Source organism: Cryptomeria japonica, chromosome 3, assembly GCF_030272615.1.
Source record: "Cryptomeria japonica chromosome 3, Sugi_1.0, whole genome shotgun sequence".
Taxonomy (NCBI): domain Eukaryota; kingdom Viridiplantae; phylum Streptophyta; class Pinopsida; order Cupressales; family Cupressaceae; genus Cryptomeria; species Cryptomeria japonica.
The window spans coordinates 621,324,107-621,340,725 of record NC_081407.1 but is presented as its reverse complement, the minus strand read 5'-3'; the positions used below and the strand labels follow the sequence as shown (position 1 = coordinate 621,340,725).

At 36.5% G+C, this 16,619-nt stretch overlaps 1 protein-coding gene across 2 annotated transcripts in view; it reads left to right on the top strand.

The window, feature by feature from the left end:
• The first annotated feature begins 798 nt into the window (after nt 1-798).
• The window catches only part of LOC131060112 (endo-1,3;1,4-beta-D-glucanase), an 83,065-nt gene continuing 67,244 nt past the window's right edge, over nt 799-16,619 (top strand). The window contains exon 1 of one of the 2 annotated variants that reach the window (XM_057993218.2): nt 799-1,047. In XM_057993218.2, the coding sequence (XP_057849201.1) occupies nt 897-1,047 (151 nt within the window). In that variant the 5' untranslated portion in view covers nt 799-896. The remainder of the gene's footprint in view (nt 1,048-16,619) is intronic. The other variant, XM_057993216.2, reaches the window with a different exon arrangement.

The window sequence follows — 16,619 nt, the reverse complement described above, 5'->3', positions numbered from 1 at the left end:
GTGATGGGGAGGGGTTGACCATACTTAATCAAGAATAGTGAGTCCAATGGGTGGAGATTAGAGGGTGGTTAGGATTAGACTTAGGTGCAAGTGAGAAAAGTTGGAGGACGTAACACGTGAAGAGAGCAATTAAATAAATAAGATTTATTTATTTAATTGTTTGGAAGAAGTGGACTAAAAAATGATGATAAATTATTAAAATTAATTATTTATCTTAGGCCAGGCATTAGAAAAGATAGAAAAAAAAGATACTAATAATTAAATAATCGAATATTATTGAATTAATATCGATGATTGGGAATTATATGAAATAGGAATTAGTTGACCAAATGTGATCAACTTTAGGCATCTACAAATATAAAAAATATTTTTTGTTTTAATATAATTAATTTTAAATTTATATTATCTTCTTAAAAGATATTTCTAACGTTACTCAATCTATTAGAAAAACAAAATCTGTTACACTCACCATGATAATGACAAATACTCTCTACTATGAAAAATAGAATAAAAACAAAATCTTTTGTATTAATATTACAAAGATAAGTACTTTCCACTATGAAAAATAGAATAGAATAATTTTTAATGTTCATAACATTAAAAAAATTATTCTCCACCACATAATTGATGTTGGAGAAGTATTTTTAGACTTTAAATTTATATTAAAATCAATAATTTTTGTGGATGATAAAATATCCTCTATTAAATTTTTTTTTTTAATTTAAAAAAATATAATTTATTTTCTGAGTGTAACGTCATTAATGACGGAATCGCGGGAAGATTCGAGATTTTTTTTTTTGGCGGGGGTTGCGGGGAACAGACTGTAATATAAATATATGTATGATCTGGAACAAATGAGGACACAGTTCTCAGCTGGTTTGTAAGAAAGAAGGAAAATGGCAGGTCCTCAGTGTTGTGAGTCGCCTCCACCACGAGACCATCCTACCGTCGGTGTTGGAAAGCTCGAGGCCTTCCATGACTTGACGGCTTATGTCACTGGTTCCCCCGACGCCACTACCACTATCATTCTCGTCGCCGACGTTTTTGGTATTCTACACCACATTTTCATACTCTTATCATTTTATTTTGTATGCTTAACATCTTTGTTGTCGATCTAAGCTTCTCATGTGGGTCAGTGCGAATTTCTTTGATTGAGGGTAATTTTTTACAACACTCGTCTCCGCACGCTCTAATTCCAAACCAAGAAGTTGAAATTCATTGCGACCTGCAAAGTCCAAGTCCTCCTTTAGCCTAGATGTCCTCGCAGTGCAGCACCTTATTCACTTATGCTCCAGCCATAATGGCTAGAAACTTTGCTAAGGTTTTTGTTGCTGTAGACGGAAACAATATATAGATTCCCATACTTCAATCTGGACCTGCTCTCAAGTTTTTTTCAAAGGTTCGCCCGAAGGAGGAGGATTGGATTGTGGTTTCCAATTGTAATTTTGGAAATTTAAAGAATACTTCTTCTTAAATGCTTAGGTCGAGTGGTAAGGAGGATTCTGTTATATTTTAGCTGCTCATTCATGAGCAAGGTTGATTTATAGGTTTTCTTGACAGTCGTTGGATGTTTTAGATGTTATGGCGTTTTCTTCTGAACTAAATAGAGCTTTGCAATGCATCTCTGGTTTTTGTATTAACTTATTTGTATACAACGGGAGTGGCCCTACCCACAGTTTCTGATTACAACAATAATAAGGGAAAACAATTGCTATTACAACAGTAATAACATATTCATTAATTAAATTAATTATTAATAAATATTTTAGTTTATTATATATATATGTCTTCCCTGCAATCCTATGTTTATTATGACATCAAAACCTCATAATTTTTGACTCAATCTTCATGCTTTAGAGAGCTGATGGTGAAGCTCGGGAATCTAACTGGTCTAAATGATGAGGCTGCATAGTTGGAGATAGGAATGTTATCATACTTATTTCTTTTTATTTATTTTCTTCATCTTCTTAAAAGCTTCTCAGAACAGTTAGTAGAAAGTAGCAAACATTTACAAAAAGTTTGATAACATCCACCACCACTCCACCCTCACCGCTTCTTCCACTCTCTTTCTAAGCTTGAGGTACTTGTAACATATGAATATAGAAAAATTGGTCTCCAACTTCCTAAAGTTAAGATAAGTGCTCATTAAGTAAACAAAAGCATTAACATCTATTATCAATTTATCACCTTAAATATTATACAAATATTCATTCCTTCTTTCAAGGTCAACCATTTGTACATTTGTCATGTTATTTGTGTGTTCAAAGCCTCGACACAAATCAAAATCAAAATCTTTATCATGACATGAAGAAAATTTGTGCTGCATGGGGACTCCGTGGTATTGCCCCTAAGATGTTGGGGCCTCCCTTCAATGCCCCATCTGAAGGAGATGCATTTTGTCCCTATCTTGGAGTCTCCAAGACATCCGCATCCCTGAAATGGCTTTTTTTGGGGGGTGGGGTAGATATGTCTTTGAGGACCATTGATTTTTACTCTCAAGTAGGCGATCTTATGATTTTGAATTGGAAAACCCAAAATACATTAGAGATAATTATTAACTATTTATTTTGTTTTAAACAAAATTAACTTAGATTTATGTTGGTGTGAGTGGGGTATATTTCCTAATCGATTTCCCTCTTAGGTCCTATCCATACTAGTTTACTTAGGGCATTATCACTTTGTGTGTCAAGTTATAAGATTGAGGCACTTGCCATGATTTTAAATTGATTTATGTCTCACCTTGGCCTATATAACCAAGGGGTTCTCATTGTAATGATTTTCATGACATACTCATATATACATTGTGCATTTGCATACTTTGATAGAATGAAATTACTTTCATATTTTTGGTCCCTCTTGTGTTTGAATCTTTTAGATCATTGGTGGCTATCTTCGTAGCTAAAATCTTGTGTGGCATAGAATATTCTATACCAACTCTTACATGGTATCATAGTTTGTGGGATAGTTTTTTGTTTTTCTTTCTTGAGAAATCTATGTTGCATATTTCGGTTGCTTTTGAAAAGTTGTATATGTTTTTCTCTTGCATCATTATATGATATGGAAAATATTTTTTCTTGATAAAAATACTAAATTTTAGGGTTTTGTGGCGCGTATTGTAGGGTCTTTCTAGAGCATACTGGTGTAAATATGAGCTCGTCATTGAGTTTAGAGTGTTCAAGAAAATTATAGTCTAGTTCTCTTATTTTGTCCAAATTGTGCATTGGAGGCCAGGTTTACAAGAGTTTGATTGTGAAAGGTAGTTGATAGTTCTAGAAGATAGCTGCATTTTTGGAGTACTTTGGGGCAAATTTAACCTTGCCACTGTGTCTAAAAGGCTCAAGAACCTAAATATTGACTATCAATTCGTCAAATATGAAGACTTTTGTCTCAAGCTCGTAAAATAATTTTTTGGCTTTACCATTGCCATATAGTTGAAAATATTGATTGTTGTATAGGTTTTACGGTGGTAAAAATAAAATAGTTTATATTTAAAATTTTTCTTTTTTAGAATTAAATTTTTTTCGAGCACTTGCAGGTTGTTGCTTGCATAGACCCTTTGCTGTTCGTGGGATATTGTGATTACCAATTATTTGCTTCGATGGTGCCATGTGGTGCTCACCCCTACCACTGTATATTGATGCATCCCCATTGTTGGCCAACATAGATGATGAAAAATATTCCATCAACTTTTTCTTGAAAACAACTTTTTTGCCCACAAATCTACCTCCAAGGTATAGATAGTGGTATTAGACTTCTAGACAATTTCTTCTCTTGCTATTTGTCTCTTTCACCATTGCATTTTGATTTTGACATAGGTTTTAGAGGTTTAGTTCCAAGCTTTTTTCTATGAGCAAATTTTTTGATTTGAGGTAGAATTTTGAGCTTTGAAGTGGTGCAAATGATTTTTGATTTTGGTTTTTGATTTTTAAAGAAATTGTAGGTTGTTATAGGTGTCGAGCAATTCTCACTTGGAAAATTCTAGGATTTTATTTGGGTTCATGTAATATTTTCTGTGCAATATTTTTGAATTTGATAATTTTTCATGTACTTTGAGTGGTGCAATCAGATAGATTTCATTCTATCAAAAAATTGTACTTTCATTGTTGTGGCCAAATTTGGTATCTTAGATGTACTAAGATTTGTAGAACACAAGATGCCACTGAGAGGGGGGGTGAATCAGTGGTTTCCAAACTTAACCCTTTTAATCCTAAATGTGATTACCGGTTAACATATCAAAGACCAAGAAGACATACTGGTGAGATGGGGGAAGACATCAAGATGCAAGCACACACAAATATACATCACATGACACCGGATGTATGAGGAAAACCCAATATGCGAAAAACCTCGGTGAGAAATGCTGTTGGAGTCTACTGCTCCAATCCAGCCTCACAATAAAACAACTATATTACAAAGATTTAGGGCACCAACCCAAGGAGCACCAACCCCTACTGATTTAGGGCACCAACCCAAGGAGCACCAACCCCTACTTGTTTATGGGCACTAACCCAAAGGAGCACCAACCCCTACACCGAGCTCCAACTCAATGATTACAATGAAATGAATCAATACAAGTAATAATCCGGTTACAAATGAGTTTTGCAACCACTACATATAATCTCTTCATCGATTCACCTTCGCTCTGTTCTCTGTCGGTTCTCTGCTCACTTGGACCCACTGCTGCTTGTCACCACCAGTACTCTTCACTCTGCCGGTTCTGTTCACTCTGTTGGTTCTGATTCCTCTTCTGCTCAGTCTCTGCCTTGCCTGACTTCCCCTGAGTCTCACTTTGCACTGCTTCACACTCTGCTGCTTCCTTACTGGTTGGAACACTACCGGTTCACTTGACTGCTACAATCTTTAGCAGCTTACCAGTTACTTTGGCCTCACGGGTTTAACCCTTTGTTAAACCCTCTTACCGGTTTACCTTCCAACTCACAGTCACTTTGATCTTTGATGAAACTCTCAAACTGGTTAGCTCTCTGCCATTCTCACACTCTGCTCTTCAATATCCGACACCTCATCATTTGGTAGCGTCAATCAAAATAGATCTTTGCTCTGCACATTTATACTTGTGCGTTCTCGCCAAATCATCAATTCAACCTTTGGCGCGCTAGGGTTTCCTTCACCAACTCAATCCGTATAAGTTCGGATTTGATCTCATCTCCGAGATTCACACCCCACATCAAATCAGATAACACGGCTATCTTTTCTTCCATAACACGTTTACTAATTTTAGCAAACATGACAGACTGATCACCGACCCGCATCTATCAAACACATTAAATGATCTCATTGTTATCTTCTCTAGGTCGACAAGATGATTAGATCTCTTGCATCGATCAACTCACCAAGAGACGTCCTTCAATCTGCCTTGAGCCACACACCTCTGCAACCGACCTGTGATTTACGCAGTCGACATTAATGTTGACCTACTCACCAACTACCTCGCTGATGGACACTTCACCGACCTCTGCATGCTTGCCACCTGATATCCACATGTCATCCTTGTCGGCATCCAACTCACTTCACTGTGTCGGTTCAGGCTCAGTCACCGACCACAACACACAACCGGTGCTCATCTTCCAGTTCACTAACCTTGCTTGCAAATCTCACCTTACCGGTATACACTAATCGGTTGTCCTTCATGCCATTCCTTCTTTGTTCAGTCGGTGGAACATATCAGCCTGGTCATCAAGCATGCCGATCCACAATAGGTATCCAGAGTGAGTCATCATGCACATCTTCAACCAATTAAGAGTTCTTCACTTCGCCTTTTGGTTTTTTGCTGTATACTGGTATCCCTGTTTACCGATTGACACTAACATGTCAACAATCTCCAATGCAGATCTTCTAACTTACAGGTATACGTGTTTACCAGTTGACATTACTCCTTTCTGCACACCGGTGACACCCATAGGATCACCATGTCAACAATCTTCAGCTGTGTCCAACCATGGCAACACCAATCTCCATCTGCATCCCGGTAACACATTCTTGCCTTCTGGTGTAACTCCATGTCTGTAGATGCAAGACCTTTCCTTCTCCTTCATCGGTCAGGTTCTGATCTCAACTTACTCCTCTTCTATCTCGACAGTTCATCATGCCTTCACTTGTTGATCTGGTGCATATCTCTGATTTCATACACCTGAGGCATCTTTATGTTTCACTATGGTTACTTGGTATAAGCCTTCAGTCACCTACCTTCAACTTCTCTGACTGTCTTATCTCAAAGGGTTATGATACATTCCATGCAAGTTGTGAGATAAGCTTAGTATGACCACTTACCGATGGGGTAGATCCTTGTCACCCGCTGGCCAATAATTGGTGGGAACCGGTGATCATTACTTGTGCTCAATTTGCTTCCAGCATTGCACCAATGTGACTTCCCTGTTTGAGTAGATACATCTTCAACTTGACATATGACCCAGGAGCTTTCCCATATGTCTTCCTTGCTCACTGAGGCAGCACACTTCTTGGCATTCTTTTCTTCATCCGGTGTCAACATTTATGACCGGTGGGAGTCTTGCTATGTGTCATCAAACTGCATGCCGGTTGCACTGCACATACTCATTTGTTTCACTTTGCTTTCTTATCGGTTGCATGCTTACCAGTTGGCAACAATACCATGCCAACACATCACTCACCGGTTAATATCAACATGTATACTCACCGGTTCCTTCTCTGCACCACAAACTTGTATATCGGTGACTCTGCTGAACGCAATGCTGGTTGATATCCTATGACCACAAAGCCAGTTGACATCTAAGACAACATATCAACTATCTCCCATACCGGTTGCCCTGCTATACCGGTAACATGCTGTACCGGTTGACATCAATGACAACACAATGCCAACAAGATTAAGGCCTCTTCATTGATTTGGCAAATGGCATCCATAATTGCACTAAATATAAAGTGCCAAAATCATATATTTCTAGGGGGCATTCTTGATTGAGTGAATTTGTGGGAGGGGTAATCTTGTGATTGTGTTTGCTTTTAGTTTTTTGGGTTGCATTTAATTCTTTAAATTTTAACATAGAGAATGCTAAGATCCTTACAACTATTCAACATGGAAAATATCAATATGAAATCCCTCAAGGGGTGAAGGTTGTACTAGTTATATGTAGTTATATGTTGGAATTTGATCCAAAACCAACATATGCTAAGCAAAAGAGGGTATGACTGATTAAACATGACAAAGCTTTCGGGGCACTTATGTACATTTGTTAAATTTGATCTCCAATTTATTTTACTAAAGTGTAAAACATCTAAGGAGGCTTGGGATGAACTTTCTAATTTTTATGGTCAAAGTGATGAGGTTCATGGTTATCAAATTGATAATAGACATGTGAGCCTTGATTTAAAATAGTTTTGGCAATATCCAAGATTATGTCACAAAGGTCAATGATCTAAGAACACAACTCAGGGGATGTGATCATGATAAATAGGACACACAATTGGTTCTTAATGTTCTATCCAAGTTTGGTCAAGAATATGTGGTTTTTGTTTCTTTCACGCTCATCAATTTTCTATGGTGAAGGCATATAACATGCTTGCATTTGATCAATTTTTTGAAATTAACTCCAGAACAAGGGAAGCTAGTTCAAATGGGTCTCCTTAAGTCTTTTGTCACAAATTTATATGGGTAGTGAACCTAAGGTATAGAAAGAATCAAAGAATTCTAAAATGAAATAAAAGAAGGAAAAGAACAAATGACACAAAGATAGAGCACAATTACAAGGGGAATCATAAAAGAGGGACACACCCAAGTGTACATATTGTAAGAAACCACGGCATGATGGACATCTTTGTTATCTAAAATAGCTTGATAAGTTGAAGCATCTTCTAATGAAGAATCAAATTAATTTTTCTTCGACTATGTTAGGGGGTTCACCACCTTCTCATTCAAAGTCTAAGAGATAGAAGGGTAAAGAAGTAGTTGTGGTTTTAGATTTTGAGTTGAGATAAATACTTGATTTTGGATTTTCACATCATATGTGTTCATCACAAAGCATGTTCTCTTCATTTAAGAATCGTTTATTCCTACATGTTTTGATGGTTAACAACACATGTATGCGTGTTTGTGGGAAAGAATCTTTTGATATTGGTGGGGGATCATTTAATAATGTTTTTTGTGTGCCATCATTGTCAATCGATATTCTTTCGGTCTATCAAATCACACATGACAGAGCAAGGAAGAATGTTGAGTTCACACTAGATTCTGTGATTATTTGGAATTGGTATAGCAGATATATTGTTTAGACGGGGAGGTAAACCGTCAATCTCGAGTGTACATCTCACATTTTATTTCTGATGTTCCTTTGGCTGATGTACACACTCAAGCATCTAGTGTGGACACTTTGAGGAGATACAATATGGTTATTTGAATCTCAATGTTCTTTCATCAACTAAGGTTCTAGAGACACTTGGCTAACAATCCATCTCCTCCATCTACTGCTGCTTTTGGTGAGAATAGTATTGTTATATCTATGGATTCTAATTATTCTTTGTAATAGTACCTTTGTTGTCGTAAAGATACAGGTGCTTGGGCTGAGTACTCAACAAACATTGTAGATCTGTTTTGTGAATCCTATTTTGCAGATTTGGGGGACTATTCAGAATTTCCTGCTCTTTGATGTTAGCTCTTATACAATTGCATCATCTTCTTTGGATATTGCGAGAGAATCTTTAGACGCTCTTGCTTTTTTTTACATCATCATTATTCATATTTTGGCATTGGTGTGGAAACCCTTGAGTAGCAATTAGAGGAGGCATCTTTGCCTTTGTCAAGGTTGCATTAGTTTGGCTCGGAACACATAAATTTGATTATAGTACCTTTTGGCACCAACATGGCAACATTTGAGCAAAGTTCAAGGACTTCACACATCTTGATTTTTTTCTTTGATATTCGTTTTAAAAATGGAAGGGTATCTTGTATACATTTTTGGTTTTATTTCTTCTTAAGGGGAGAAATGTTGTTTCGTGATTTTGGATCATCTTTAGCATTCATTGTTGAGCATCCACCATTATTGCATGAGATTCTACATTGGTGGGAGGTTGCCTTGTCACTCTTCTCTCTTGAGAGGGAGCTTTTTCCTCACATTGGGTTTTGCCCTTTTCATACCTTTGGAGAGCTTATTATATCTTTTTTTCTTTTAGAGGGGTCTCTTTGTACAAGTTTTTCTTGTTTTATCCATTTGCGATAGATTCATTTGTACATGGGTACCTAACAAGACCTTGTAGCTGAGATCCATCTTTGCATCACTGCATCTTTGCATGTTTTTTCATTCTCCCTAAGTTGCACTTAGGAAGTTTTAATGTGAATGCCTAATCGGTTCACCTCTTAGGTCCTCTTCACACTAGTTTACTTAGAGCATTCTTAGGGCATTATCATTTTATGTCTCAAGTCATAAGATTAATGTTGTCCTATGTCTCACCTTGTTCTCTATAACCAAGGGGTTCTTATAGTAATGATTTTCATGTCATATTCATGTAAACATATTGTGTATTTGCATCCTTTGATATAATAGAATTATTTTCTCATATGTGGTTTCTTTTGTGCTTTCATTGAAACTCCTAGATCTTGGGTGGCTATCTCCATAACTAAATTTTTTCTTCGTATAGAGCATTCTGTACCAACTCTTGCAATTTAATGTTATTAATGTTTAAATTTGAAACCAGAGGAAAATTTTCCATTTATGTCTGTTAGGATTGTACTTTTTTGAATTGATTTCTTTCCCATGAGAAGTAAATCATGAACAATTTGAAAATCTATGGTAGTATAAGAAGATACACCCCTAAATTGCCTTTTATTCTACGAGTGTTCCTATGCAATCCAATTTGATCCTTAAGTAACAAAATAGCTATGAAGAAAGGGCCTTCTTGCTTGATCTATTAAGAATCTTGAAAAATGTCACAAGAGTCTCATTCATCAAAACAAGCATTGTTGTAGAGGTGATACAACAAAATGCCCATGACACTTGTTGATCACTAAATCTAAAATGTAATATGAAAGCCTTTATGTAGGATCATGAGAGGGTATCATAGGACTTTATTATATCTAGCATTATCTTGACACATCGTTCCTTAGAAATCTTAAGAGAAGAATTTTTTTTTTTGTCAATATTTGATATTTGCAAAACCAGGTTGTTCGGGTGATATGATAGATGGAAGGAATATAAAGTTATAAACTGCTCCATTAGCCATTAGCATGGTGATAATCTTATAGACCATGAAGATAGAATTCAATTAGACGACATCAAAATTGGAAGACATCAAAATAAATAACATGTTGCTTCTTTAGAACAAAAGCAACAAATTCCTATTCATATGTTGTAGAATACAAACTCTTCCATTGTTATCAATAGATTATATGTGATGATTTCCTAGAAAGATTGGAAAAATTCAATAGGGTAACCATTGGGTCTAGGAGTTGTACATCTAGAATGGTGTAGATTCTAACTTCATCATAGAAATTGGCTTCATAGTAATTCTTGATTTTTGGCCAGATTGTCTGATAGCTGATACATGTTTGAATATTAGCTTGATTAATTGTGCTTCCATAATAAGAGGATTCTTTTAGAAGCGATGAGATAGTGCATCGCCAATTCAACTAGGCAATAGAGCACTATGGACCATGAACTCTGATTTAGTTTAATGATTTTAATTGCACTTTCTTTGTTTTATTTTGAGATCATAATCATAAAACTCTAGGAAGTATTTGAAACTCAACATGGAATTTTAATGATTTTAATTGTACTTCCTTTGCTTTATTATAAAATCATAATCATGTAATTTTAGTATTGTGTTTTTTTTTTCTGATCGGTAATTGTTACTTTTATTAGGACTTTCAAAGATTTACAATGTCTTCAAATAATCAAAATATGTAGTGTCCATATCACCTCTATGAATACTGCAAAAGACAATTTGCAATAATAGAACAATCCCCCTTTTACTCAAGCTACCACCATCTCCCATTGCCCATACTGAAAAATAAATTGAATGAATGATTCAATAATCGGATAATCTATTCAACAATATACAAACGTATATAAAGAGATTACAAGGATGACGTTCTAAATTAAGAACAAGTCGTTTAAAGTGAACAACTAAAAAGCTAAACGCTAAATAAAGCTTAAAATCTAATTAACTAAAAAGAAAAAGCTAAATGCTAAATAAAGCTTAAAAGCTAATTAACTAAAAAGAAAAAGCTAAATGCTAAATAAAGCTTAGAAGCTAATTAACTAAAAAGCTAAATGACCATTAAACAAGGAACTAAATATAGGTGACTAAAATATAATTAAATATTCTAATACCCTCCCTTAATGGTCATTCTATCTACTAACTACCCTACAAAAGACACTGCAGGTCTTTTGATCACAAATGAAAAGAACACTCTGCTATGGTGGAGACCCTCCCTGGATTTGAAAAGTGTTAATGACCAAGAATACCAAAATCCATCCAACCTGACGTTGGGTAACCAAACTGAAACCTGAAACCATGATTTTGAGGAAAATCGGCAAACACTCCAAAACTGAAGATACAAATCATCATTTTTGTGGAAAAAAATGGTAAAAACCCTTGAAACGATTTTTGTGGAAAAAATCGAACAAAACCCTAAAACTTCGTATGGCAAGACCCAAAACACCATGTGGTAAGACACCAAACATCACGCGGTAAAACATCAGACATCATGCGGGAAAACACCAGACAACATCACGTGGTAAAATACCAGACATCATGTGGTAAAACCCTGATTTTTGAGAAAAAAATAAAAAAAACCCTCCCATGATTTTTTATGGCGAAAAATCACAAAACCCATGCAAGCTTTGCAGATGACAAATAATAATTTTTAAGGAAAAAATTCTAAACCTTGCGAACAATTTTTGAGGGAAAAAAATGTGAAAACCCTGAGACCTGTAGGACGAGGTCTGGCCTAAATCAATTTGATCAAGGCAACGATATTCAGATATCGTGAACATGCATTGTTTCCAGGTGTTGTGGTAGTTGTTGAACTTCTGACTGTGTTCCAACATGATGTTGGTCAAAGATGCCATCACAAAAATGGAGGTTGAACGAGGTCAACCTAGTGAAAGCATGAGACAAAAGAATCTGATTCAAAAATTAGAATAGAAGCAGCTGCACAAAAAATCTGAAACCCTGGAGGAGAATTCTGGCACGAATTCTAAGGTGCAAATTTCGAGGTTTGGAAGAAATCCAGAAATTAAAAAAATTCTGCAAACTTAAAGCATGGTGCCCAAAAAAAATAGCAAAAATCCCAACATCCACAGAAATAGCAAAAATTGTGAATTGTTTTTAAATTCCAAGGCAAATTTGCTGGCACAAAATTCGAGGTGCAGAAAACGAGGCACCCAAAAAAATCTGAGACCAACCCAAAAAAGCTCTCGAAAAACCCACCAAGAATCTAAAATCAAAATGCAAATCCGATGGTTCAAAAATTGAGGCATGGAAAACGATGCACCCATAAAAATTTGACGACGACCCAGTTGAGGTCTTGAAAAACCCACCAAGAATCTACAACCAAAAACAAATTTTGACTTGAACTGAAGGGTCAAAACCCTAGTCGAAAATTGCAGAAACCCTAGGAAAATTTTTAATCTTCAAAAAGAACCTCTAGGTTGCAGGCACAAAAATCTCCAGAACCCTAAAAAAAACATGAACTGCTGCCCAACACAAAGGAATTCGCCCACGAACTCGAAACCCTCAAAAAGCCTTCAAAAAAGCAAAATCGTTTTTTTATAAAAAAACAATAAAATTTTTTTTGGAAATTATTCCAGAAAGAAGGCCATGAATTTTTATTAAAAAATTCGCCAAACTTTAAAGAATCCCATCGACCTGCTCTAATACCATGAAAAATAAATTGAATGAATGATTCAATAATCGGATAATCTATTCAACAATATACAAACGTATATAAAGAGATTACAAGGACGACGTTCTAAATTAAGAACAAGTCGTTTAAAGTGAACAACTAAGAAGCTAAATGCTAAATAAAGCTTAAAAGCTAATTAACTAAAAAGAAAAAGCTAAATGCTAAATAAAGCTTAAAAGCTAATTAACTAAAAAGCTAAATGACCATTAAACAAGGAACTAAATATAGGTGACTAAAATATAATTAAATATTCTAATACATACATCCACCCTGACCTACTAATGAAGATTCTTACATAAAGATAACTTACAAAAAATAACAGTCTTTAAATACATCGATGACTTCGTTTCAAAAGGAAAACAAAACCCTATACTATTCAGCTGTGACAATTTCCTTGCCTTTTCTTCTCGAAGCTTTGACACCACCAATCGACTCCTTAGAGCCATGTGCAACATCCTTGTTTTTTGGTGGGAAGCCTATCCAAAGTGTTTTCCTTGCCTTCTTCTTCTTTGAACCTCGTGGGTGATCTATTTGCCTACTCAAAGAGGATGCCATTGTCGATCGTGGTGACGTCCTTTCGTAGGGACCTCACTTCTCCAACTCTAGTTGAATATCCTACCTCTCCCGTGTCTTCAAATACTCCTTAATGCCATGCATCCCAATTTTTTGCAAAGGCCGGATAGACCTCTTTATTGCAGTTTGCACTCCATATGAGATAGGGGTGCAAAGGAGGGATAAATTCACTAACCAGAAGCCAAGGGCTATTGGGGCAAACGAAGCCCTTCTCATCTCTTGTCATCCTCATAAAACTCTCTAGCCCTCTGCAACATTCTTCTCTAACACAACCGCTAACCACCCAACTCACATTTTCTTTGTTCTCTAGTTCAAAGCACCAAGCCACAAACATGGATGCAACATCGACATTGGTGCGATATTTGAATCGTGCTCTCAAGTATTCATCACCTAAAACGATCTTTACTCGATTTAGGAAATCCTTGTCATCAAACTTAAAAATATTTGTCAGCCTCTCATCAGAAATTTGACTCTAAAACGCCATCATTGGTCTAGACGCTTGCAGAGAGAAATTTAGTTCCATAATCCCTGTGTCTATGGCACTTCGCAGCTTAGAATCTTGTTATTAACAAGGAAAATGATGAATGAGAAGCTTACACTAGAGAAAACCAAACAAGGATGCAATCATCGCCCAACTCAAAAACTAAATACACTTGCCTTGTTTCACACGTCGATATCACCAAGAGCGAATTCTCCTGAAATACAAATTTGCCATAAATGCACTTGGCCTTTCGAAAAAAGGCAATGCAAAATCCAACTAAATGTGCCTTACCACAACCCAAGTTGGTACAATTCGAAGAAAAATGCCGCCACCTTGGCCAGTCGAAATAACATCCAATATCAACCTTGCACCCAAGAGATTTGAAAAAGATCTTCATTACTCAACATAAGTGTAGATATGCTTCACCGTATTTCTTCTGGCAAACAATAAATGCCCTCAAAAGGCACTCTTACTTTAGTGCTCTGCCTTAACATCCAAATACCTTCACCACCCACCACCAAGCGTCAACCCGCCAACAACGATTTGAAATTATTCAAAAAAATTCCCATTAGGGGAATAGATATCTAGGCTGAGTTTGCCATCTTGCAAGACAAAAGCTTGGTTGGCACATGAGTCCTCATCCTTATTTCCTTCCCTTAATACATGAGTCACTTTGAAACTTTGAAAAGATGCAAGAGGATTTAAGATGCATTGTATCTCTCTATCTATCTTCCAATTCTGTGCCTTTCCTTTGATGATAGCATATGTGATAATCTGGGAGTCTCCTTCCAGATGTAACCTCTCCACACCTAACCTCCCAACCAATTGAATTGCCAAAAGAGCTGCTTTTACTTCGACCTCATTGTTGGACTTTGAGCCAAGCCGTTGTCTACATTTAGCTAGTGCTTTACCATTACTATCCATAGCCACACAACTTGTACGCGATGGTCCTGGGTTACCATGGGTCGCCTCGTCAAAATTAATTTTGATCTATCCTAGATCTGGTGGCCGCCATATAGTGTTTCTCTCCTCTTGTTGAAAAGGTTTAACTCTTTGAAACCCATTAACGGGTCCCACCAATTATTAAGGATACTTGTTCACATTAACTCTCATTGTGGTTGTGCTAACAAGTTTGGAAATGGATCTTTCTACTCTACTCCATAAACGATCTTCATTCTCTTCAATACCTTGGAAGATGCGGCGGTTATGCTCTTTCCACACCTCCCATAATAGGGTTTATGGGGCTACAAACCAAATACTTGAATAAACCGACTTAAATTCTCTAGTTTCCCAGCTCTGTAGCCAAAATTTTAAATTGGCATTAAGAAGGGAATACCACTCCAATTTTCCTAGCAATTTCATCCAGCACCCTCGTGCCATAGAGTAGTGTAACAAAAGGTGGTCTATAGTTTCCTCTTCTTGCTTGCACATTACACATCTGTAAGGTCCCTTAAAGCCTAATTTATTTAAATGATCCCCAGTTAAGATTTTGCCCCGCATTGGCAACCCTAAAGGGATTGCTTAGATTTATATATTTGGTTCCATGCCAGAAGAGGGATTTTGTGCTTATCTTGAGAGCCAATCCAAAAAAATTTCCTCATTCCCTTTTCTATGTTTTTTAGAATCTTGATGGGGATTCTCAGGCACGACATTGAGAATAGAGGAATGGCAGATATAATAGATTTCAGCATGATGATTCTACCTGTTGAAGACAACCATTTACTTTTCCAACCTTCCATTCGACCCAAGCAACTTTCCACTAAATTGTGTGTGTAACAACTTCTACCCCACGGGCAACATTGATTCGTTTACATCTGCCATCCAATTTGCATCTATTGATCATTCTTCCCAACGCCTCTGCCATAATAATAAACAGAAAGGCGGATAATGGGTCACCTTGCCTAATACCCCTGGTAGTTGAAAAGAAACCTTGTGGAGATCCATTCACTAGCACCGAGAAACGAGGGGTTGAAATGCAGTTATTAATCCAATATATCCAATTAGGATGGAAACCAAAGCATTCCAACATCTTGAGGAAAGAGCGATTCACATGATCATAAGCCTTCTTGATATCCAATTTGATCAGCATCCTATTTGTTTTAGCTTGCCTAACTGAATGAATCGCCTCATGAGCTACTATAATCCCTTCGACAATGGCTCTGTTGGGAGTGAAACCACTTTGTTCTTTTGAAATGATCTCAGGGAGAATAGCTTTCAGCCTATTAGCCATGACTTTGGCAATGATTTTATATGTAGTATTACATAACACAATCAGGCGCATATCATCAAATGTTTGGATCGCTTCTTTCTTTGGAATGAGAGCTATCATAGTATTATTCAACTCTTTCAATAAATACCTTTTTTCTCTTGATTCGTCAACCATTTCCCACAAGTCTGCCTTAGTGATATCCCAAAATTTCTGAAAAATGGAGGGTGGATAGCCATCCAGACTTGGCGCTTTATCTCCATCCATAGAGAATAAGGCAATTTTAACCTCCTCTAGTGTGATCTTTTGCATCAATCTATCATTTTGATGTTCAATGATCAGCCTCGAAATAAAATCTAGTCTATCTTCGTTGTTATCCAAATTAGTAGGATTCTCTGTAGCTAGCAATCCAGTGAAATAGGATACAACTTCCCTATTATTATCCTCAATGTCAGTTAAAAGAA